This window comes from Bubalus bubalis, chromosome 2 (genome assembly GCF_019923935.1).
Source record: "Bubalus bubalis isolate 160015118507 breed Murrah chromosome 2, NDDB_SH_1, whole genome shotgun sequence".
Lineage (NCBI taxonomy): Eukaryota > Metazoa > Chordata > Mammalia > Artiodactyla > Bovidae > Bubalus > Bubalus bubalis.
This window is the reverse complement of record NC_059158.1, coordinates 73931427-73954830: the sequence shown is the minus strand read 5'-3', so window position 1 is coordinate 73954830 and position 23404 is coordinate 73931427. Positions and strand designations below refer to the sequence as shown.

General features: G+C 39.0%; 1 protein-coding gene and 1 long non-coding RNA gene across 5 annotated transcripts in view; one reads left to right on the top strand and one right to left on the bottom strand.

Annotated features, from left to right (window-relative positions):
* Nucleotides 1–21392, top strand: LOC123330924. 3 transcript variants are annotated; one of them, XR_006640398.1, is made up of 5 exons: nt 1–135; nt 1200–1285; nt 19301–19355; nt 19867–19967; nt 21203–21392. It is a non-coding gene; the product is annotated as an uncharacterized LOC123330924 (long non-coding RNA). The 3 variants fall into 3 exon arrangements; XR_006547200.2 differs by having other exon boundaries at nt 19867–19972; XR_006640397.1 differs by lacking the exon at nt 19867–19967.
* Nucleotides 20388–23404, bottom strand: part of ATF2 (activating transcription factor 2) — an 84546-nt gene continuing 81529 nt past the window's right edge. For both annotated transcript variants that reach the window (XM_025274550.3, XM_025274545.3), the window contains exon 14: nt 20388–22919. In XM_025274550.3, the coding sequence (XP_025130335.1) occupies nt 22693–22919 (227 nt within the window). In that variant the 3' untranslated portion in view covers nt 20388–22692. The remainder of the gene's footprint in view (nt 22920–23404) is intronic.

The following is a 23404-nucleotide window of genomic DNA, read 5'->3' as shown; positions in this document are numbered from 1 at the left end:
TGAACGCTTGTCTCTCAGATTCATTTCCACCCTTCTAAATTCTGGGTTTTGATGCTGGAACTGGGACTCTGCAAACTATGTTTCTTCTGTGTCAGCTGACTTTGTGATAAATTCCACGAAGAGAATGCAGTGGAGGTAGGAGAAGCTGGAAGACAGAAGGGGAGAGGGGAGTACTTCTTCTTTATTTGCTGGCTGTCATTTTCATGTCATGCCAGGAATGGTTGTACATCCCAGTGGCACCAATTGGTTTCAGTCTCCAACTTCTTTGGCTCTCCTAGAACCAGACCTCAGAAGTCTGAATCACAGCTCTGGGAGACCCTTTCTCTGAACCTTTAGGTTCTACAACTTTAATTTCTTCTCTTTGTTCCCAAAGCCCTAGGAGTTGTAGCTTTTTCCTGAAGTTATTTACCTCTGTTTTACCACCACATTCTTCAGTCTTCCAACATCTGTTTTATTTTTTTTGGCTGCATGGGGTCTTTGTTGCTGTGATTAAGCTTTATTTAGTTGCAGTGAGTGGGGCTACTCGTCGCGGTGTGTGGGCTTCTCACTGCGGTGGTTTCTCTTGCTGGGGAGCGTGGGCTCTAAGGCACACAGGCTTCAGTAGTTGCGATGCATGGGCTCGTTAGTTATAGCACGCAGACTTAGTTGCTCAGTGCCATGTGGGATCCTCCCAGACCAGGGACCGTGTCGCCTGCATTGGCAGGTGGATCCCTAACCACTGGACTGACGGGGAAGTCCCCTAACAGCTGTTAAACTAATTTCTTATATTAAATTCTTCTTATTTAGTTAGTATGGTTTCAGCTTTCCTGAATGGACCCTGCCCAGCACATTAATCTGTAGCTGGATGGCCAAATGGCACTAAAGATTCCAGTGCTGTTTAGGATGGGGAAAATGGATATTGAGAACTGCTATCTTCAAAACAGATCAAGAATTCTAGTACAATTTCATTCTGTTGGGGGCATAACCCCACTATATCTTTCAAGATTTGTTGAAACCATGTTAAGCTTTTGTTCCAGATGATTAATTTTTTTATGCCTATAACATTTAAAGACTTTCTTAAACAGTTCTACTTAAATTCACAATAATTATTTGGACTTAAGATTTTATTGGTTTTATTTTCATAACTCTTTGATATAACAGATCTTCTTATTTTATAAGTTATTCTTATTCTTTTTCCTCCCCTGGGTTTTTTTTTTTAGGGAAAAAATGAGCTGGGAGTATGTTGCATACATTCTGGATTCCTGGATTTTGAAAATGTGTCTTGTCGTGAATGCTGCACATGTCGGTAATGTCATGTAATATTGACTTAAGATAATTTGGGGGAAAAAAACAGAGAAGTAGCACAAGGCATCAGTGCCCTGAGCTCCCATTACTCCACAGAAGGCTGATCTTGGTGTGACCTACGTGGACTGCATGCATGTGGAATGGCTGCCAGGAAACGAGGCCCCCCAAAGCACTTTATATAATTATAGGGAAGATGGAGGAACACTTAGTGGATATAACAGTGGGGTTTCCTGGTTCAGGAGGCTAATAAAGAGCCTCCAGAGCTCAGCCTTTGGTTTTAACCTGTTCTTCTACTGGGCTCATTTAAACCCAGAAGAAGCTAAATGGGCTTCTTGTTAAGCTACTGAGAGAGGTGAGAAAATGAACCTCCAGCGCCTTTGGATGTATAGTTGCTGTTCAGTTACTAAGTCATTTCTGACTCTTGGCGACGCCATGGACTTCAGCACACCAGGCTCCTCTGTTCTCCACTATCTCTTGGAATTTGCTCAAATTCATGTCCATTGAGTTGGTGATGGTATCTAACTATCTCATCCTCTGCCACCCTCTTCTTCTTTTGCCTTCATTCTTTCCCAGCATCAGAGTCTTTTTCAAAGAGTCAGCTCTTCACATTAGATGGCCGAAGTATTGGAGCTTAAGCTTCAGTATCCGTCCTTCCAATGAATATTCAGGGTTGATTTCCTTTAGGATTGACTAGTTTGAGCTCCTTGCAGTCCAAAGAACTCTCAAGAGTCTTCTTCAGCACCACAGTTCAAAAGCATCAATTCTTTGGTGCTCAGCCTTCTTTATGGTCCAGCTCTCACATCTGTACATGACTACTGGAAAAATCATAGCTTTGACTATATGGATCTTTGTGGGCAAAGTGATGTCTCTGCTTTTTAACACACTATGTAGTTTGTCATAGCTTTAGTTTCATGGCTGTGGTCACCATCTGCAGTGATTTTGGAGCCCAAGAAGATAAAATCTGTCACTGCCTTCAGTTTTTCCCCTTTTATTTGCATGAACTGATGGGACTGGATTCCATGAACTTAGTTTTATTAAGTTGAGTTCCAAGCCAGCTTTTTCGCTCTCCTTTTTCACCCTCATCAAGAGGCTCTTGGATGTTTATCTCCTCAGTAATGTTGATACTGATACATATAAAAGATAATTTGGCTGGGTGTGCAGTTCTAGGGTCAGAACACTGTAAGAAAATTACTCTTAGATATTAGTGTGGCTTTCTTGTATCCTTGAGAATAGTGTGAGATCAACTTGAACCGTGACTTCACATTTTGTACATGTTCAGAGCAGCACCCAAGACTTCTTCAGATTCCCAGGGGATTTGTGTAGCATAGTGGTTAAAAAAAAAAAAGGTTCATAACCTAAACTGCCTGTGTTTAAATTCTGACTCTGTTGCTTGGGTAACCACGTGACCTGGGGTTCTTAGACTTTCATTGCCTCATCTGTAAAATAGGAAAATAACACATCATCTGTCGTGACCAAATCTTTTGAGTCCCCTTGTGGTGGGTTAAGCTGTGTGACTAATCATTGGTTGTGAATAGAAATGACATTTGTGATCCATGGAATTGTTGATTTGAGACTTTCAAGAGTCCCCTCCCCCCAATTTTGGCATGGTGATAAGCAATGTTTAAGATGGTAAGAATTGCCCAGTTTGCACACACAAATGAAAGGGAATAAAGAGAATCTTGGAATTTGAGGCCTTGTAGGTAGGCTTGCCCATAACATTTTTGAGGTCTGAGGCCAGAGCACAAAAATTTATATTCAGTTGTCTAGATATGTGAAAGTTATAAATGGAGATAAAATATTAAATAAAATATGTTCCACCTTCCTGCCTTAACAAATATAGTTCCATAATGAAAAAATAAAAACTAGTTTAAATCTATTTTTTATGACTGAGAGTCAACAAAATGTCACAGATAGTTATTGCACATATTTTAGGTGGTCTTTGTTGGGTCAATAATATTACATGAGCAAGAAAATTAAGAAATAAAATTTATGACATTTGATATAATTCTTTTATGAAATCACTAATTATATAGTAAGATTTTATATTCCTGTTCTTTTGACAGTAGTGATATAAAGGGTTAAAAGCAAAGTAATTATTCAAAGTATAAAAATTTAAGTAGAATTTTATCAAAATGGAAAATTATATAGATGGAAAGTCAAAATCAAAAATTAAAATTATTTTGTTTTCAAAAATATTTTCTCCCATAAATAGCAAAATTTTCAATCTATGAAAAGGTAAAATAAAATTGTAATATATGGATATTAAGCTTATAAATCAAGTTAATAAGTGTAAATAACTTTAATATTCTGAAATGTTCATCTTATTGCTAGTTTATAATTTTTATTGCAATTTTAGTGTTCAGTGTCTATCCAGTTGCCAATATAAAGGAAACTGGCATCACTTTATGCATGCATCTAGATCTGATATTTACAAATTTAAGAGTAACATGAATTATTAATATTGCACAATGTTTCTCTGGCACTATGTACATCTTTTGACAATACTACAGATTGGAACAGGAAAAGAAAATGAGCATTTGACATTACTGGGAAGTAGTACTTTGTGCATGAATTTATTGCATTCATGTTCAGAGAAGAGATTTGACAAATTAGTCTTTTTTCTTTCACTTCCATAACTTGAATCTTCATCCGCTACAAACTAGTGTTCATCTCTGACATCAGCAGTGACAGCCCACAAAGGTGCATGTCACTCTGATGTAGTTACTTTGTTTTGATGATACACGAAAGAGATGTAGAGAAGTGTATTCGTGGGGCCTGAATGGTGTAAGTTCTGAGCAGCTGTTGGTGCTGTGCCAGGGCTGACTGTCAGATCTTGAGTGACACAGAGACTCGCTGAAGTATGGAGCCGAGGGCAGTAGTCCCTCTTGTCCAGGTCTGAGGGGACAGAGTGGCAGATTTGAGAAGCTGCTGCTGCTGCTGCTGAGTCGCTTCAGTCATGTCCGACTTTGCGCGACCCCAGAGACGGCAGCCCACCAGGCTCCCCCGTCCCTGGGATTCTCTGGGCAAGAACACTGGAGTGGGTTGCCATTTCCTTCTCCAATGCAGGAAAGAAGAAAGTGAAAAGTGAAAGTGAAGTCGCTCAGTCGTGTCTGACTCCTAGCGACCCCATGGACTGCAGCCTACCAGGCTCCTCCGTCCATGGGATTTTCCAGGCAAGAGTACTACCTACTCCTAAACTCCAAAGAATAAGAGACCTGAATAAAAAGTTTGAATATCAAAGGCCAATCAGTAATAAACCCAGCAACAAAGGATTGAGTCTTCTCACTGAAGTCTGATGGCATCAAACTGCCAGTGATTAGAGAGAGAGAGAGGCCTGGGAGTGAGACAGTAATGTAGTAAAGTGATGTTTTTGGAAAGCTAAGAATTGGAATGAAAGTTGGGTGTACCTACTGGCTCATGACACTAACTTGAAACAAAGAGATCATAAGCCAGTTGAGATTTTGAGAAAGTTATATTGCAGAAGAATCTCTGAGCCTAGACTAAAAAGCTTTTAACAGATTGAAACACTCTCTGGCCCCAAAACTTGCAGAGGCAGGAAGTAGGTTGTGAAATCAATAACACCCGCCATGATGTGGCCAAAGAGGATACAGAACATGGAAGAACCTCCAGAAAGGTGATCCGGGGCCACAGAAAAAAGGGAAATTCCACCAACAAGTGGCATCAGGCCTCATCCAGGAAATTCCCCAACTGCCAGCAAAAAAAAATCCTCACAATGCCTGTCCCATCAGACTCTGTAGTTGCTGCGGACCAGTGATTGCTGTGTGTTCTCCAGTGGTCCTTTTTCTGGAGGGAAGTATCTGTAGTAGTTGTCCTCTCCTGAATTTGCAGTGGTTTAGTAAGAGTACTAAACCCACTCCAGTACTCTTGCCTGGAAAATCCCATGGACAGAGGAGCCTGGTAGGCTGCAGTCCATGGGGTCGCGAAGAGTCGGACACAACTTCCCTCTCACTTTTCACTTTCCTGCATTGGAGAAGGAAATGGCAACCCACTCCAGTGTTCTTGCCTGGAGAATCCCAGGGACGAAGGAGCCTGATGGGCTGCCGTCTCTGGGGTCGCACAGAGTCGGACACAACCGAAGCGATTTAGCAGCAGTAGCAGTAAGAGTACTGGGGGGTCTGAGGGAAGATAGCATGTCCACTGGTTCATGTGTTGTGAGGTCACACAGAGCCAAATCCAGATCTCAGAGAGAGGTGTGTGCTGCATCAGCCTTGGACTTTGAACTGGATGTAGTAACTCGATGGGACTTGGTTTTCTTCCTTTGGAAGATGAGAGTATGTTCAGTATGGGAAGAAGAGTATGCTCACTATTTGATAGCCAGAGAAGGGGGGAAATGCAATCAAGACTCAAGCAGGAAGGCAGGATTCCGATTTTAGCAATCACCTTAGCCTCTTCTCGGTGTCCTTGCATGTCATTTTTTCTTTGGATCTTTGCAATAGCCCAGTGAGGGAGCGGGAGACAGACCTTCAAGTACAGGGAGCATCACTGACGAAGGGCCCCAGCTGCCGACTCTGAAATCCATGGCCACGTTTGCTCTATGGCCACATCGCCCTCTTCCCACCAGCTGCTGCTAACCAAAGCCTGGATGTGGCTGGGATATTGGGGCCCCTCTGATAGTGAACTTTGGCTCAAGGATATCCCCAATCCCATGGCCCTGATGACCCTTCTTGAGCCTCCTCTCTACCTTCCCTCCTTCTCTATTTTACGAGGGGTCAGCTTTATCAGGCTCCTTCACTTTTTCTCTCACAGACGTTTCCCAAAATAGAACCCTTGCTTGTTTGGGAGAAAAAAAAAGGTAGCCAAAGCAAAGGAGTAGATTGCTGTAGAGATCACCATCTTCCACTGAAAACTGTGCTCTTCCCTATAGTGTTGAGACATTGCTGGAAAGACATATAATCAGTTCTTCTGCCGGGGATTAGTTTTATTGGTGTCATGTTTTCCTGGCTCTGGCTTTATAATGGGAGCCCAGGGCAGTCTCTCACTGCCAAGGACACCTAACTTCAAATCCAACTCTCTGCTGTGGGTGTCCTCTTTATTTATGGCACTCCTCTTGCTTTATAGCTCAGCTGTACATTGAAATATTTCAAATATTATATATAGCATTTTTATGTGTTTGGAGGAGGTAGGGTTACATTCCGCATTATCTCCATCCTTAAGTTCTCCCAAAACAGCAAACATCCAAAAAGAAAATGCAAAATTCCAAAAAAAAAAAAAGTTAAATCACTGGGAAAACAGAAACATTTTTCTTTTAAAATGTTTACTTCATCTTATCCTATGCATATCTTTACATAGTTGTAATTAGCATGTAAATCATGATTTTAATATTTTCACAATATTTATTAGGTTCCATACAGTATTTTTGCAGTGAATTTCTTAGTGGCTTCTGCTTGCTAGTCATTAAGTAGAACATAAATATACCAGTTTACATTTAGATACATTTTTAAAAAATTTATTGAAGTATAGTTTTTTTTTCACTTAATTTTGATTGGAGGACAATTGCTTTACAATATTGTGTTGGTTTCTGCCATACAGCAACATGAATCGGCCACAGACATATGCATGTCCCCTCTCTCTTCAGTCTCCCACCCCTCTAGGTCATCACTGGGCACTGAATTTGAGCTGTCTGCATCATACAGTAAATTTCCATTGGCTATCTAATTTTGCATTTGGTAATGTGTATTTTCAATGCTGCTCTCTCAATTCATCCCTCCCTCTCCTTCACCCCCACGTCTGATCTTAAGATCAGGGGGGAAAAAAAAGCCTTATAAAAAACTCCTAACTATTGACTTTCCTTCTAAATGTAATTTTCCCAATAGACTTTCCATTTGGGAAGATACAACATTTGTTCTTTTAGTTTCAGAAAGAGGTTCTGGTATATATTGAAGATGCATTGCTTAAATTGGGTCCATTTTGCTTTGTCTTGAAGGAATATGATCTAGTACTATATCAACATCTTTTCTCTGTCCAAAAGAGTATTTCACACAAATGTAGGACATAAAATCTCAGAAGCATATTGAATATATCAAAAGCTGATCAGCAGTGGCATTTTAGGGTAAAAAATCACTGGCTACTTGTTTCAAATTTACTGCTCTTGTTGTAAATATTTGCCTATATTTAAGATTTTGAATACCCTCAAAAGAAGCAACATGTAGGAATTGGGATTTGATCATGGTGTTTTAAAAAGCAAGTTTTACCTCACAGGTAAAACATTCAGAAAACTAAGATCATGGCATCACTTCATGGCAAAGAGATGGGGAAACAGTGGAAACAGTGAGATACTTTATTTTCTTGGGCTCCAGAATCACTTGTAGATGGTGACTGCAGCCATGAAATTAAAAGACGCTTGCTCCTTGGAAGAAAAGCTATGACCAACCTAGAGAGCATATTAAAAAGCAGAGACATTACTTTGCCAACAAAGGTCCGTCTAGTCAAAGCTATGGTTTTTCCAGTGGTCATGTGCAGGTGTGAGAGTTGGACCATAAAGAAAGCTGAGCGCCAAAGAACTGATGCTTTTGAACTGTGGTGTTGGAGAAGACTCTTGAGAGTCCCTTGGACTGCAAGGAGATAAAACCTGTCAATCCTAAAGGAAATCAGTCCTGAATATTCATTGGAAGGACTAATGCTGAAGCTGAAACTCCAATACTTTGGCCACCTGATGTGAAGAACTGACTCACGGGAAAAGACCCTGATGCTGGGAAAGATTGAAGGTGGGAAGAGAAGGGGACGACAGAGAATGAGATGGTTCGATGGCATCACCGACTCAATGGACATGAGCTTGAGTAAGTTCTGGGATTTGGTGATGGACAGGGAGGCCTGGGGTGCTGCAGTCCATGAGGTCGCAAAGAGTTGGACACAACTGAGAAACTGAACTTAACCTCTGAAGTGGCTCACTGGTAAAGAGTCTGCCTGCCAGTGTAGGAGATGCAGGTTCAGTCTCTGGGTCAGGAGGATCCTCTGGAGAAGGAAATGGCAACTAACTGCAGTATTCTTGCCTGAAAAATTCCATGAACAGAGGAGCCTGGCAGGCTGCAGTCCGTGGGGTCCCAAAGGGTTGGATGCGACTAAACACACATGGATGCATGATGTTATGCATGAAAAACTGGCAATGTGCTACTCTGAAAAATTTAGTGTAATTTTAGTAAAATTATTTGTTGAATGTAATATTTTATTTTTAAATTTTAATTATGAAACATTTATAGAAAATTAGACAAGAGAAGAGAAACTGTCATCAGCTTTATAAGTGTTATCAAGTTGCTCTTTGAAGTCATGGTACCAACACATGCTTCCACCTTGGTCTAATGTTCTCACATGCTCCCCCAATACCTGGTCACATCTGATTTATTTTTCTAATCTGATGAGAAATTTTTGTATTATTGTTTTTTCATATTAATTTGTGGTTTATATAATTTAAAGAGGATATTATTTATACATTTCTCTTAGTAGTAGACCTAGGATTTACAACATTTATCTTAATCATACTGTATCTTTAAATGGTATCATATACTTCACATACAGTATAAGAATCTTACAACAGTATTATTTCAATCTCTCCTCCACCTTTTGGCTACTGTGGAGATATATATAACTTTTGCATATGCTATAACAATACATTGCTATTAGTTTTGCTTTAGACAGTTAATGATTCACTTTGCCGTATACCTGGAACTAATACAACATTGTAAATCTGATTAGACATTAGAAAAAATGTGATTAGACATAAAAACTCTTTTATATTTACTTCCATTTTAACCATTTCAAGAAAATTTCCTTTTTGTCAATCTAAGTTTCTGTCTGTTAACACTGCTTGAAAGACTTTTGACATTTCTTGCAGTTCAATTCTGAAGATAATAAATTCTTTCAGTATTTGCTTGTCTAACAAATCCTTATTTGTCTTTCATCTTTGAAAAGTATTTTCACTGAATATAGAAATCTAGATTCATCAATCTTCTCCAGCCATTTTAAGGAGACACAAAGGAGACTTGCTTATTTGGATAAGAAATCTGTGGTGAAACTTACCATTTTCTTCTGTATGTAATTTTTCACTTGAATAGGCTTTATTATTTATTTTTTCTGTTGAGTTGTGTGAGTTCTTTGTATAGTATGGATATTAATCCCATATCAGATATATGACTTTCAAACATTTTCCCCCATTTGGTATGTTTCCTTTTCATTTTGTTGATTTCTTTTGCTGTAGAGAACCTTTTTAGTCTGATGTAGTCCTACTTATTTATCTTTGCTTTTGTTGCCTTTTGGTATCAAATCCAAAAAATTGTTTCCAATACCAACTTCATGGTGTTTACCTCCTGTTTTCGAGTTTTATGGTTTCAGGGCTTATGTTCAAGTCTTGAATCAACTTTGAGTTAGTCTCTGTGTATGGTAGAAGACGGTGGTCCAGCTTCATTCTTTTGCATATGGCTGTCCAGTTTGTCAACACTGTTTATTGGAGAGATTGTTCTTTCTCCATTTTATGTTCTTTTTTTAAAAAAAGAATTATTGGTGTATGGTTGATTTACAATGTTGTTAGTTTCAGGTATACAGCAAAGTGAATCAGTTATGCATATGCATATAGCCATTCTTTTTAGATTCTTTCCCATATAGGTTATTACAGAATATTGAGTAGTTTCCTGTGCTATACAATAGGTCCTGATTAGTTATCTATTTTGTATATAGCAGTGTGTATTTTTCAGTCCTGATCTCCTAATATAGCCCCCTCCTCCCTTTCCCCTCTGGTAACCGCATTTATTTTTTGCATCTGTGACTCTATTTCTGTTTTGTAAATCAGCTCATTTGTACCATTTTTAAGATTCCATATATATAAGCAATACCATGTGATGTTTGATTTCCTGTCTTACTTCACTTAGTATGATAACCTCTAGGTCCATCCATGTTGCTGTAAATGGCGTTATTCTTTTTTATGGCTAAAATCCATTTTGTATATGTATCACATCTACTTTATCTATTTCTCTGTTGATGGACATTTAGATTTCATCCATGTCTTAGCTATTGTAAGTAGTGTTGCAATAAATATTGGGGTGTGTGTTATCTTTTTGAGTTAAGGTTTTCTCCATATGCTTAGGAGTAGGATTGCTAGATCATATTTATTTTTTTAAGGAAGACTGTCCATTATTGTTCTCCATAATGGTTGTACCAATTTACATTCCCACCAACAGTGTAGGAGGGTTCCCCTTTCTCCACATCCTCTTCATCATTTATTGTTTGTAGAGGTTTTGATGGTGGCCATTCTGGTGGCGCTGCCGCTGCTGCTAAGTCGCTTCAGTCGTGTCCGACTCTGTGCAACCCCATAGACGGCAGCCCACCAGGCTCCCCTGTCCCTGGGATTCTCCAGGCAAGAACACTGGAGTGGGTTGCCATTTCCTTCTCCAATGCATGAAAATGAAGAGTGAAAGTGAAGTCGCTCAGTCGTGTCCGACTCCTAGTGACCCCATGGACGGCAGCCTACCAGGCTCCTCCGCCCATGGGATTTTCCAGGCAAGAGTACTGGAGTGGGGTGCCATTGCCTTCTCCTCTGGTGGTGCTAGTGGTGAAGAACTTGCCTGCCAATGCAGGAAACGTAAGAGACACAGGTTCAATCCCTGGGTCAGGAACATCCCCGGAGGAGGAAATGGCAACTCACTCCAGTATTCTTGCCTGGAGAATCCCATGGACAGAGGAACCTCACAGGCTACAGCCCATAGGGTCGCAGAGTCAGACATGACTGAAGTGACTTAGCATGCACACATTCTGACCAGTGTGAGGTGATACCTTATTGTATTGGTGATCCTGAGCATCGTAAATGTGCCTGTTGGCTGTCTGTATGTCTTTTTTGGAGAAATGTCTATTTAGCTGTTTCGCCCTTTTTGTTGTTGTTATTGAGCTGCATGAGCTGTTTGTATATTTTGGAGGTTGACCTCTTATCGGTCACTTTGCAAATATTTTCTCCCAGTCTGTAGGTTGTCTTTTCATTTTGTTTATGGTTTCCTTTGCTGTGCAAAAGCTTTTACATTTAATTAGGTCCCAATTGTTTCTTTTTATTTCCTTTAGGAGGTGGATTAAAAAAGATATTGCTAGAATAAATGTCAGAGTGGGCTGTCCGTATTTTCCTCTAAGAGTTTTATATTATCCAGCCTTATATTTAGGTCTTTAATCCATTTTGACACAGTCATTTGTACATGGTGTTGAATTCTAATTTCATTCTTTTACATGTAGTTGTCCAGTTTTCCCAGCACCACTTACCGAAGAGACTATCTTTTCTGTTGTATAGTCTTACCTCCTTTGACATAGATTAGTTGACCATAGGTGCATGGTTTCATCTCTGGACTTTCCTGTTCTGTTGATCTCTGTTTTGTGCCAAGACCATATAGTAACCTGTCCATTGGTGTAAGTGAGGTGTTAAAGTCCCCACTATTACTGTGTTACTTTCGATTTCTCCTTTTATGGCTGTTCAGATCAGATCAGATCAGTCGCTCAGTCATGTCTGACTCTTTGCAACCCCATGAATCGCAGCACGCCAGGCCTCCCTGTCCATCACCAACTCCCGGAGTTCACTGAGACTCACACCCATCAGTGTTTGCCTTATGTATTAAGGTGCTCCTATGTTGAGTGCATGTGTATTTAAAATTGTTACATCTTCTGGTACTGATCCCTTGTTCATTGTATAGTGCCCTTCCTTGTCTCTTATAGCGGTTTTTGTCCCTATTACCATTTTGTTCTGGATTTGCTTTTTGCAGGTGTTTTTTTCTCCCTCCCCTCTTTCGTTCTTTTGTGATTTGATGACTCTCTTTTAGTGTTGTGTTTAGGTTGCTTTTTCTTTTTTGTGTGTTATCTAATGTAGTTTTTTGGTTTGCAGTTCCCATAAGGTGTTATTTTTTTAATGGGGTGTAGTTGTGTTGGTTTCTGCTGTCCAACACAGTGAATCGACTGTATGTATACATATATCCCCTCCCTCTTGGACCTCCCTCCCAGCCCACGTCATCCCACTCATCTAGGTCACCATAGAGCATCAAGCTGCACCCCCTGCACTACACAGCAGGTTCCCACTAGCCATCTATTTTACATACAGTGTACACATGCTGACCCCAATCTCCCAATTCATCCCGCCCTTCCAGCCTGCCCCTGCCCCACCACGTCCACCCATCTGTTTCTATGCCTGCATCTCTGTACCATTCTACTAGATTCCACATATATGTGTTAATATAGGATATTTATTTTTCTCTTTCTGACTTACTTTGTATGACAGGCTCTAGGTCCATTCATGTCTCTACAAATGACCCAATTTTGTTCTTTTTTATAAATGAGTAATACTCCAGTATATATATGTACCACAACTTCTTTATCCATTCACCTGCTGATGGACATTTAGGTGGCTTCCGTGTTCTAGCTCTTGTAATAGTGCTGCAGTGAACACTAGGGTGGCGTGTGTCTTTTCAGAGGATGGTTTTTTTCAGGGTATATGCCCAGTAGGGGGATTGCTGGGTGATATGGTAGTTCTATTTTTAGTTTTTTTTTTTTAAGGAATCGCCAAAGTGTTCTCCATAGTAGCTGTATCAATTTACATTCCCAGGAACAGTGCAAGAGGGTTCTCTTTTTTCCACATCCTCTCCAGCATTTATTGTTTGTAGATTTTTTGATGGCCATTATGACCAGTATGAAGTGATAACTCATTTTGTTTTGATATGCATTTCTCTAATAATTAGTGATGTTGAGCATCTTTTCATGTGTCTCTTGGCTATCTATATGTCTTCTTTGGAGAAATGTCATTTAGGTGTTCCACCCATTTTTTGACTCTTTTATTTAAAATATTGAATTGCATGAGCTATTTGATATTCAGTCTGCCTGAAGGTTAAGTTGCCGGTCTCTTAATTTAAAATGCAATTCCCATTTCTGGTGTTTGTACTCTCTTCTCCTAGTCTTTGGTTTTATCATTTTTGTGTATGGATAATTTCCTACTCTTACTGTATGTTTTTCTTTACTGATGACCTTCCCACTTGTAATTTTATTTCTAGTTGTGGCCTTCCCTCCCTCCCACTCTCCTAGAGAAATTCCTTTAGAGTTTGTTGTGAAGCTGGTTTGGTAGTGCTGAATTCTCTTAGCTTTTGATTTCTCTGTCGAATCTGAATGAGAGCCTGTTGCTGCTGCTGCTAAGTTGCTTCAGTCATGTCCGACTCTGTGCAACCCCATAGACGGCAGCCCACCAGGCTCCCCCGTCCCTGGGATTCTCCAGGCAAGAACACTGGAGTGGGTTGCCATTTCCTTCTCCAATGCAGGAAAGTGAAAAGTGAAAGTGAAGTCGCTCAGTCGTGTCCGACTCTTAGCGACCCCATGGACTGCAGCCTACCAGGCTCCTCCGTCCATGGGATTTTCCAGGCAAGAGTATTGGAGTGGGGTGCCATTGCCTTCTCCATAATGCGAGCCTACCAAGGTAGTATTCTTGGTTGTAGGTTTTCCCTTTCATCACTCTAAATCTATCATGCCACTCTCTTCTTGCCTGCAGTTTCTGCTGAAAAATCAGCTGATAATCCTATGGGAATTTCCTTGTATGTTGTTGCTCTTACATTTTTTCCTCTGTATTTAATTTTTGTCTGATTAGTATGTGTCTTTTAAAAAAACAACTATTTTATTGTATATTGGAGTATGTGTGCATGTGTGTGTGCTCAGTCGCTGCAGTCAGTGACGCTATGGACTGTAGCCCACTAGGCTCCTTTGTCCATGATATTCTCCAGGCAAGAATGCTGCAGTGGGCTGCCATGCCCTCCTCCAAGGACCTTCTCGACCCAGGGACTGAACCTGTGCCTCCTGCATTGCAGACGGATTCTTTACTGCTGAGCCACTGGGGAAGCCCATATTGGAGTATAGCTGATTAATAACATGATAGTTTCAGATGCAGAGCAGAGGGACTTAGTCATACATATACATGTGTCCATTCCGTCCCAAACTCCCCTCCCATCCAGTCTGCCACATAACATTGTGTAGTTTCCTGTGCTAATCAATAGGTCCTTGCTGGTTATCCATTTAAAATATAGCAGTGTGTACATGTCCATCCCAAACTCCCTAACTATCCCCATCCCAACCCTTTCACCCAGGTAACCTTAAGTTTGTAAGTTCTCTAAGTCAGTAAGTCTGTTTGTAAATAAGTTCATTTGTATAATTTCTTTTTAGATTCTGTGTATAAGGGCTATCACACAGTGTTTCACATCCATCTTGCTTCATTTAGTATGATAATCTCTAGGTCCATCCATGTTGCTGCAAATGGCATTAGAAAATTAAAGTGTTAGTCATTCAGTCGTGTCCAACTCTTTGCGACCACGGACTATGTATATGTAGCCCACCAGGCTCATCTGTCCATGGAATTCTCCAGGCAAGAATATTGGAGTGGGTTGCCATTCTGTTCTCCAGGGGATTTTCCTGACCCAGGGATTGAATCCAGATCTCCTGCATTGCAGGCATTCTTTTTAATGGCTGAGTGATATTCCTATTCCTTTTGCTCTGAATTGGCTCTTTTCCCCTTAGTGCTGGTTACAACTTGGATTAGTGCAATTTGTAGGCTGATTGCCACATGGGCCAGCCTTTCTATTGTTGTGCATTTTTTAAGCCAAGTCAATAGTTGCCTGTTTTCTAGTCTAAATCCCTTCAGTTCAGTTCAGTCGCTCAGTCATGTCTGACTCTTTGCAACCCCGTGAATCGCAGCACGCCAGGCCTCCCTGTCCATCACCAACTCCCGGAGTTTACTCAAACTCATGTCCATCGAGTCGGTGATGCCATCCATCCATCTCATCCTCTGTCATCCCTTTCTCCTCCGGCCCCCAATCCCTCCCAGCATCAGAGTCTTTTCCAGTGAGTCAGTTCTTTGCATCAGGTGGCCAAAGTATTGGAGTTTCAGCTTTAGCATCAGTCCTTCCAATGAGCACCCAGGACTGATCTCCTTTACGATGGACTGGTTGGATCTCCTTGCAGTCCAAGGGACTCCCAAGAGTCTTCTCCAACATCACAGTTCAAAAGCGTCAATGCTTCGGCGCTCAGCCTTCTTCAGAGTCCAACTTTCACATCCATACGTGACCACTGGAAAAACCATAGCCTTGACTAGATGGACCTTTGTTGGCAAAGTAATGTCTCTGCTTTTGAATATGCTATCTAGGTTGGTCATAACTTTCCTTCCAAGGAGTAAGCGTCTTTTAATTTCATGGCTGCAATCACCATCTGCAGTGATTTTGGAGCCCCCCAAAATAAAAGTCTGACACTGTTTCCACTGTTTCCCCATCTATTTCCCATGAAGTGATGGGACCAGATACCATGATCTTAGTCTTCTGAATGTTGAGCTTTAAGCCAACTTTTTCACTTTCCTCTTTCACTTTCATCAAGAGGCTTTTTAGTTCCTCTTCACTTTCTGCCATAAGGGTGGTGTCATCTGCATATCTGAGGTTATTGATATTTCTCCCAGAAATCTTGATTCCAGCTTGTGCTTCTTCCAGCCCAGCATTTCTCATGACGTATTCTGCATGTAAGTTAAATAAGCAGGGTGACAATATACAGCCTCGATGTACTCCTTTTTCTATTTGGAACCAGTCTGTTGTTCCATGTCCAGTTCTGACTGTTGCTTCCTGATCTGCATACTTTAGGACCCTCTATAAACTAGCCCTATTCCAGCTATGCAGTTTTGCTCATTGCTAACCCTCTTCTTCCTATCTTTCCATTGTCCTATAAACATAACTCATTTATGTGGTCTTTTGTTGTTACTTTTGTTTCCTTTCTACCCATCTCATTCATAATTTAAATGAAGTTCAAATATAATATGGTTTGCCTCCTTTTGTGAACTTATAAATCCTGTTTCAGAAGTTGTAGATTTTGATTATTTCCTGTCATAGATGTAACAAGTATTTTGTCTTTCCAAATGGATTCTCCTTGACGGTAAGATCCTGGTCTTTATTATTACTGTGGTCCCTACAGTCCAACACCTCAGTGCAAAGTCTGTGCTTATTAGGTACTTCGTTTAGTGGGCCAATATTCCTAAGTGTTTTCACCAGCAAGAGAAATGAGATACCTAAATTAATATTTTTATGTTAGAAATTCAGAAAAAATTGGGGGAAAACTTTAAGCAAAAGATTAAAGCATTGTTAAATGATAAATGATTTAAAATTATATATACCTATGCACTATTCGGAGAAGGCAATGGCACCCCACTCCAGTACTCTTGCTTGGAAAATCCCATGGACGGAGGATCCTGGTAGGCTGCAGTCCATGGGGGTCACTGAGGGTCAGAAAACTGAGCGACTTCACTTTCACTTTTCACTTTCATGCACTGGAGAAGGAAACGGCAACCCACGCTAGCGTTCTTGCCTGGAGAATCCCAGGGACGGGGGAGCCTGGTGGGCTGCAGTATATGGGGTCGCTAAGAGTTGGACACGACTGAGCGACTTCACTTTCACTTTTCACTTTCATGCATTGGAGAAGGAAATGGCAGCCCACTCCAGTGTTCTTGCCTGGAGAATACCAGGGATGGGGGAGCCTGGTGGGCTGCCGTCTCTGGGGTCGCACAGAGTCGGACACGACTGAAGCAACTTAGCAGCAGCAGCAGCATGCACTATTAGTTATAGCAAACATACAACTATTTTATGCAAGTTCTTAAATTATAGATCATTAATATGTTCAAGCGCCTACTACTTTTGAGCCACTTACATAACTTCTACAGATAAGTAGAACACAATTAAAATGACAATAGAAGTAGATATTTTCAAAATTGTCATCTAATATTACCTTGTCATAAATAATCTCTAGTCCATAAAAAAGAATTTCCAGTTTTGATCTTCAGTCACGAAAAATATCTGAAGATCTTTGTTTGCAATATGTTAATTTAGACTATTGATATGATTGTTGATAATTTAGCTGCTGCTACTGCTAAGTCGCTTCAGTCGTGTCCGACTCTGTGCAACCCCATAGACGGCAGCCCACCAGGCTCCCCCGTCCCTGGGATTCTCCAGGCAAGAACACTGGAGTGGGTTGCCATTTCCTTCTCCAATGCAGGAAAAGTGAAAAGTGAAAGTGAAGTCGCTCATTTGTGTCCGACTCTTAGCGACCCCATGGACTGCAGCCTACCAGGCTCCTCCGTCCATGGGATTTTCCAGGCAAGAGTACTGGAGTGGGTTGCCATTGCCTTCTTGATAATTTAGCAGATTACTTCAATGTTGGAAGCTACCTCAGAATCCATTAGCTAAGCTGAACAGATTAAGATGTAATGCTAAAAATTTAGCAACTGGGGAAAGTCATTAATTATCTGTTGAATAAGTTTTAAATGCTCAAATTAATTATGCTAATAGCTATATTACCTAACTCATTTTATTTTCAATGATAGTATTAGACCCTATTAACAGAATTTTAACAAGCACATCTCCTAAAAATAGAGAAATTTAGCTACTGTTTAATTACATGGGAGATTTAAAAAAAGTATTGGTGAGAAAAAAATAAAATTATCAATTAATACTGAACTGTGCAAAAGGGTTTCTTTTTGAGGTTAATGGTAGTGACATATTTTTGCATTTTCTCAAGCATCACATAATGCATTTCTTTCCTTCCAGTTATGAGAAACTCAGACAACTCTATCATCTTAAATTCTGTTAAGTAAACTTCATTTAAATACTTTCTGTGTCAGGTTATGGAAAACAGCATTTCTTAACTTACATGCTTTTAAAAAATCATTAAAGCAAAAATAATTTTAAAAAGAGCTCTTTTGAGGGAACAGTCTCTTTTGTCTACTTTCATAGAAAGCAAAACCTACTGTAAAATTAAGTGAATAAAGTAAAACTACCTTTATTTGATTTGATAGTTAAAAATCAAATTCATAATTGTAAGTACTTTCCCAAATAATTGAGGTAATGCATGATAAAACCATGGTTCTAGCTCAATGAATTATTTCTTAAATGTAAAATCTAATGCAAAATAAAGCAAGAGAAGCACCATGACCATGACAATGGTGTGCTAATGCCATCCTCTTCTCATAGTCATTGGAAAACTTTTGATGTCCATTTGAGGAAAAAAGATACAACTTACTGGCCCATTGTTGAATATCAGAACTCTTCTAGTCTGAGTGCTATGACATTTTTGAAAATTTTACAATATTTGGTGCATTGGACTGCTACAACAGAATAAAACTATTCATATTTTCTTTTATTGTAGATTCCAATGTCACATGGCCTTGGTTATTTCAGAACTAATGAATGTTTAGTTCTGGAAACATTTCCATTAATTTTACTTCTTCTATGGCAATGTATAATTGGCAACTCACCATTTACTTAAATGGTAAAACTATTTATTTCTCCAGAAAAATCCTTATTCTACTTTTTGTGAGTTTTTTTCTCCCACACAGAAAGGATCTTAATACTTTGCTTCAGTGAAAACCCAACTGTTAGTCTAATTTTAGATGGCTAGAAAGACCTTCACTTAAAAATGTATGAGAATCACAGAAAAAATGTATTTGTATTTATTGAAAGTTTAAAGAGGTGATTTTTCATAATTATATCAGACATAAAATGGTATAATTTTAATTGCTTCAGAAGTTAAGTATTCTCTTGTGGTCAAGGTAATCTAGAAACATCAGATTAAAATTTTCTTCTACTTGGTTTTATAACTGTGTTCTTTAGGTATTTAGTGCATACATGTCTGTGTGTGTACATGTATATATTTTTATAAGATGAAGTCCCAGCAGTAAATGGATTCTCTCATAATTACATTCTAATAAATAAATTATTATTGTCAAACATCAAACTATAATTTCAGAGATGGATAATGAGCAAAACTACACTTAAACTCTTGTCTGTGGAATTTACTTATCTTTCCTATCCTCTGAAATAAAGCAAATGTGTAGTTTCTTAGTGTATCATTAGTCAAACTTTGTTACAGAAACACATCAGTTTGTCTTTATCAAGTCTTTGATATCATGTAATTCAGATTAAGCACATTTATGGGATGTACACCTTAAAATTAAATAACGTGTTTCTTTGTATCTTTTCAGATTGGCTCTGAGAGAGAAGACTGAAACATCACTCCAGTGCTCTCCAGCACAACTGGTATGTCTTGCTTCACTTAGCGCTTATGGCTTCTATTATAGCATAGTAAGATGATGTACTGATACTGTGTTGTGTTTCCCTAAAACCCCTCTCCCCACTTAAAATGTAAGCTTCCCCAAAGCAGGGGTTTTTGTGTTTTGGCTGTTAGTGTATACCCAGTGCCTAGAAGAAAAACGGACACCCGGCAGTGCTCACAGTGTAGCAGGAGATGAGGTCAGAGATCTAATGGGATGGAGTTGGGGGTACAGGCCTTGTAGGCCCCTGTAAGGGCTCCAGCTCTGAATGTAATGAGGAGCTGCTCTAGAACTCGGAGCAGAGGAGTGCCCTAACCTGCTGCATGTTTGGAAAGCTTTAGTGGGGCTCCTGTATTGAGGCTGGGCTGTAGAAGACAGGGTGAAAGAAAGGAGGTGGGTGTAAGGTATACAGTACCCTGGGTGAGGAATGACGAGGGCACAGATCAGGGTGATAGCACTGGAAATGATGAGTGGCTGAATTCTGTATTATTCTGAAGGTAAAGTAACAGCATTTCCTGATGTGTTGGATGTGAGTAGTGAGAAGTGAGGAATCAACGATGAGAACAAGGTTGTTCTGACTTCAGCAACTGGAAGGATGGTGTGGTAATCAATTGCTTTATGAAACATTATGGGAGCAGTGTGTTTGAAGGCAGGGTAAGGGAAGATTATACAGTTCAGAGTGAAATATAAGAGTTGTTTTGGCAGGCAGTTACCAAGATAAACCAAAGGCTGGTGCATCTGTGTGTAGTAGTTGTGTGTGTGGGTAAGGGAATATTCTGGGCTGGAGACACAAATTAAAGGTTCATTTTGCATGGATAGGGCTTAAAGTGAAGGCAGAGAAGAAGAAAGAGGCCTGAGTGACCTTGCAGCTGAAAGTCTTTGAGAAGAAATTAATTTTATCACAGGAAACAGAATATTAGGTTCTTCACAGGTAATAAACATTCTGAAGGAGAAAAACATCATTATCAAGTAATCTTATTTTAGGAAAGACAGGTTAAGAACAAGCAAATTATGAACATAATTTAAAGATAGAATTTATTCTTTGATGGTTTACTCATGCAAACTGCACATAAAAGAAAATAGTACAGTTTGTGTAACATTGCAAATATAAGGACTCAAAATGCTAGGTACAGAAGTAGTGTGACATCCTGAAAGTCAAAATGGAATTTGTGTTTATACAACTAATAATGATTTTTATTTGCTGAGTACAGACTGATTTACAATGAGTTTTGCTAACCTTGGTAATAAGCTCATTAACCGTTTACATGACTTCTTACATCTATGTAGTTTTATTTTACAGTTGCAATAATTCCTGTTACCAAAGAAGTTTAACTTGCATAAATAATAAAATTTAAGAAAAATGCACTGACTGACCTAGGAGAATGAAAAACGGAGGCTTTTCCTAACCCATCCAAACTACAATAAAAAACAGCCTTCTTGCAGAATTCATATTTTGTGCCTTTGAGATCAACTCCTTAGCATAACTACGGCAAAGTCATGATTAGAAATTGAGTACCTGAAAATTATAAATCAGTTAAAAAAAAAAAAACTTTAGAAGTAGAATTATCAACCAAAAATGCTCTCATTTTTTATAAGCCAAACAATAAAATTCCTATTATCTTCATACTTAAAAGTCCTGAAATGTCATTTGTACAATCTGAATGTTTCCCAGTTCGGAACTTAGGCAAGGTGGGGTATTTCCTTGAATTGTCAAGGATATTCCATACAGGTTTTTAAAATGTCAGTCTCATTAGGAGATGGCACTGAGACTTTAGCAAATAGTGTAGTATGGATGCAGAACAAACTACACAACTTATTATAAATGTGTTACAGATATTTACATAATGGAATCCTGCTTGAATGCCAGAAGTTGCTACTGGGGAGGACTCATAACTATTTTACAAAGTTTTCTTACACACATCTACTACTTTATTTTTAACAATTTTGTCTATTTTAAAATATTGTACTGTATTTTGAACATAAATGCAGAATAAAAATAGATAATGGCACATTAGAAAACTCAGTATCCCACAGATGATTGGATAATGAGAAAAGTGTACCTACAATCATCTCATCAGAAACAAACTACATCATGGAATGTTAGTTATCCAAGCCTGCACAGTAATGACATCTTAAATTGCAATCATCTATTGGCCAGCATCACACTGAAGGCATCGTTAAACATTCAAGCAAAGATTGCTGGCATAAACTATTGAAAGACACACACATACACACACTCTCTCACTCACTCTTGTGTCCCACATTATAGTTACATTGTTCTAAAGATAGATACTGATTTTTTCCCACGAGAAACGTTATCAAAATTTGCTACTAAAAGATGACAGTGCTTCCACAAGAATAAGTACAAGTTACTTGCAAGTACAAGACGATGGGGGTAAACAGTCTTAAATTTTCTAAGTAGTAATTTTTAGGCTTTTCTGGCAACCATACCTTACTTGATTATGCATAAACTTCTCAGTTTAAAACCTGAAATCTGTAAAAAATAAACAAAACCAAAAATCTAATATCAAAAAATTATTAGGTATCCGATAACCCTGTATTGTACTTTATATAATTTCATATTTTGTCAGCCTCAAAACATAGGATTTAAAATACTGAATTTAAGACTTGAAAAACAGTCATCTTTGAAATGATAAAGGATTCCGACATTCATGCTTACTTAAAATCTTAAAGAAAATGCACTATTACTGATCTTCATTAAGAGTGTGCCTAAAAGCACTGTATGTCTTTTCCCACATTTCACTCACTCAAAAAGTGTTCGCTAATGTTCTTCCTTTTGCATAATGTGCAAAATAAAAGGCAAAAAGATTAAAAGCAAATTTCTTTCACTTGCTAGTGCTTTATGACCTTGTTAACATTACAAAGTCAATAGGGACTATGCAGAACTTTGGTATAAATGATATAACAAAACTACCATCATAGTTGAGGGTTAAGAGGTGGTCAAAAGAAATGGAAGTAGGAAGAGAGATTCAGTAACACCCCCATTTATTAAAACACCCCCAAATTAAAAGTGAAATTAACCACAATGAATTATAATACAATTTACACATTGAGCACAGAAAAATTAATAAATCTAACAATATTTATAAAAAAAGCAAAATCAGTCTTTTTCCAGAGACTAAAAACTTGTTCAGTCTGATCACCAACTGCTGCTACACCAACTTTAAGAGTCAAATTTAATTTCAAGTAAAAAAAAAAAAATTTACAACCACAGATTTCGCATAAATGGAAACTGGTCTTTCCTTGATTTCCCTTTGAAGTCACTAATGAGTATCTAAAGCTGCCGCACTGCAGGTTTTTAATCAACTTCCTGAGGGCTGTGACTGGGAGGAAGGAGCCATGACAATCTGCGAAAGCACAGGCTCTGTACTCTGGTCCGCCATCTGGGTGAGGACTGAAGTGGCTACAGCTTCTGCCTTGGAAGTTGAACTGACTCCATTGGATGTGCTGACAGAACTATGTTGTATAGCTTCGGTATGTGGACTACTCGGCACTGACAAATCTTCTGAACTATCGTCTTTATCAGCAGCTAAGTGGAAAAAAGAAAACTACTCAGTTTCTTAGAATAGTTGTAAAAATTTATCAGGCTGAGTCAATGTACAGAACAAAAGGTTAGATGACATTTTACAGAATCAGTTTAGAGAAGTTGGTATCACAGTAACTGAGTAACAAGGTGGCTCTAAGTCATGAAGTAGGCAATTTTGCCTGCAAGAAGCCAAATGAAGGCACAGGCATGCACATGGAAACCCCTCAATGCCCAGTAAAGCAGAGCTGAAGAATTATTTGTTAAATAGTGTTAAGAAAGAAACTTAAGTAGGAATTTGAGAGATAAGTCTCTTATGGATAAAATGAAACACCCAGCAACACATTTGAGATGTAGGCCAATAGACTGGTTTTGTTATTAAAAGGTTAGAAAATATACATAATCAAAATGAATTCTAACATACAAATTATGTCTTCAAATAATTCCCTCTACAGAACTATATTTATTCTGACTTTCTATCTACTGCAGCA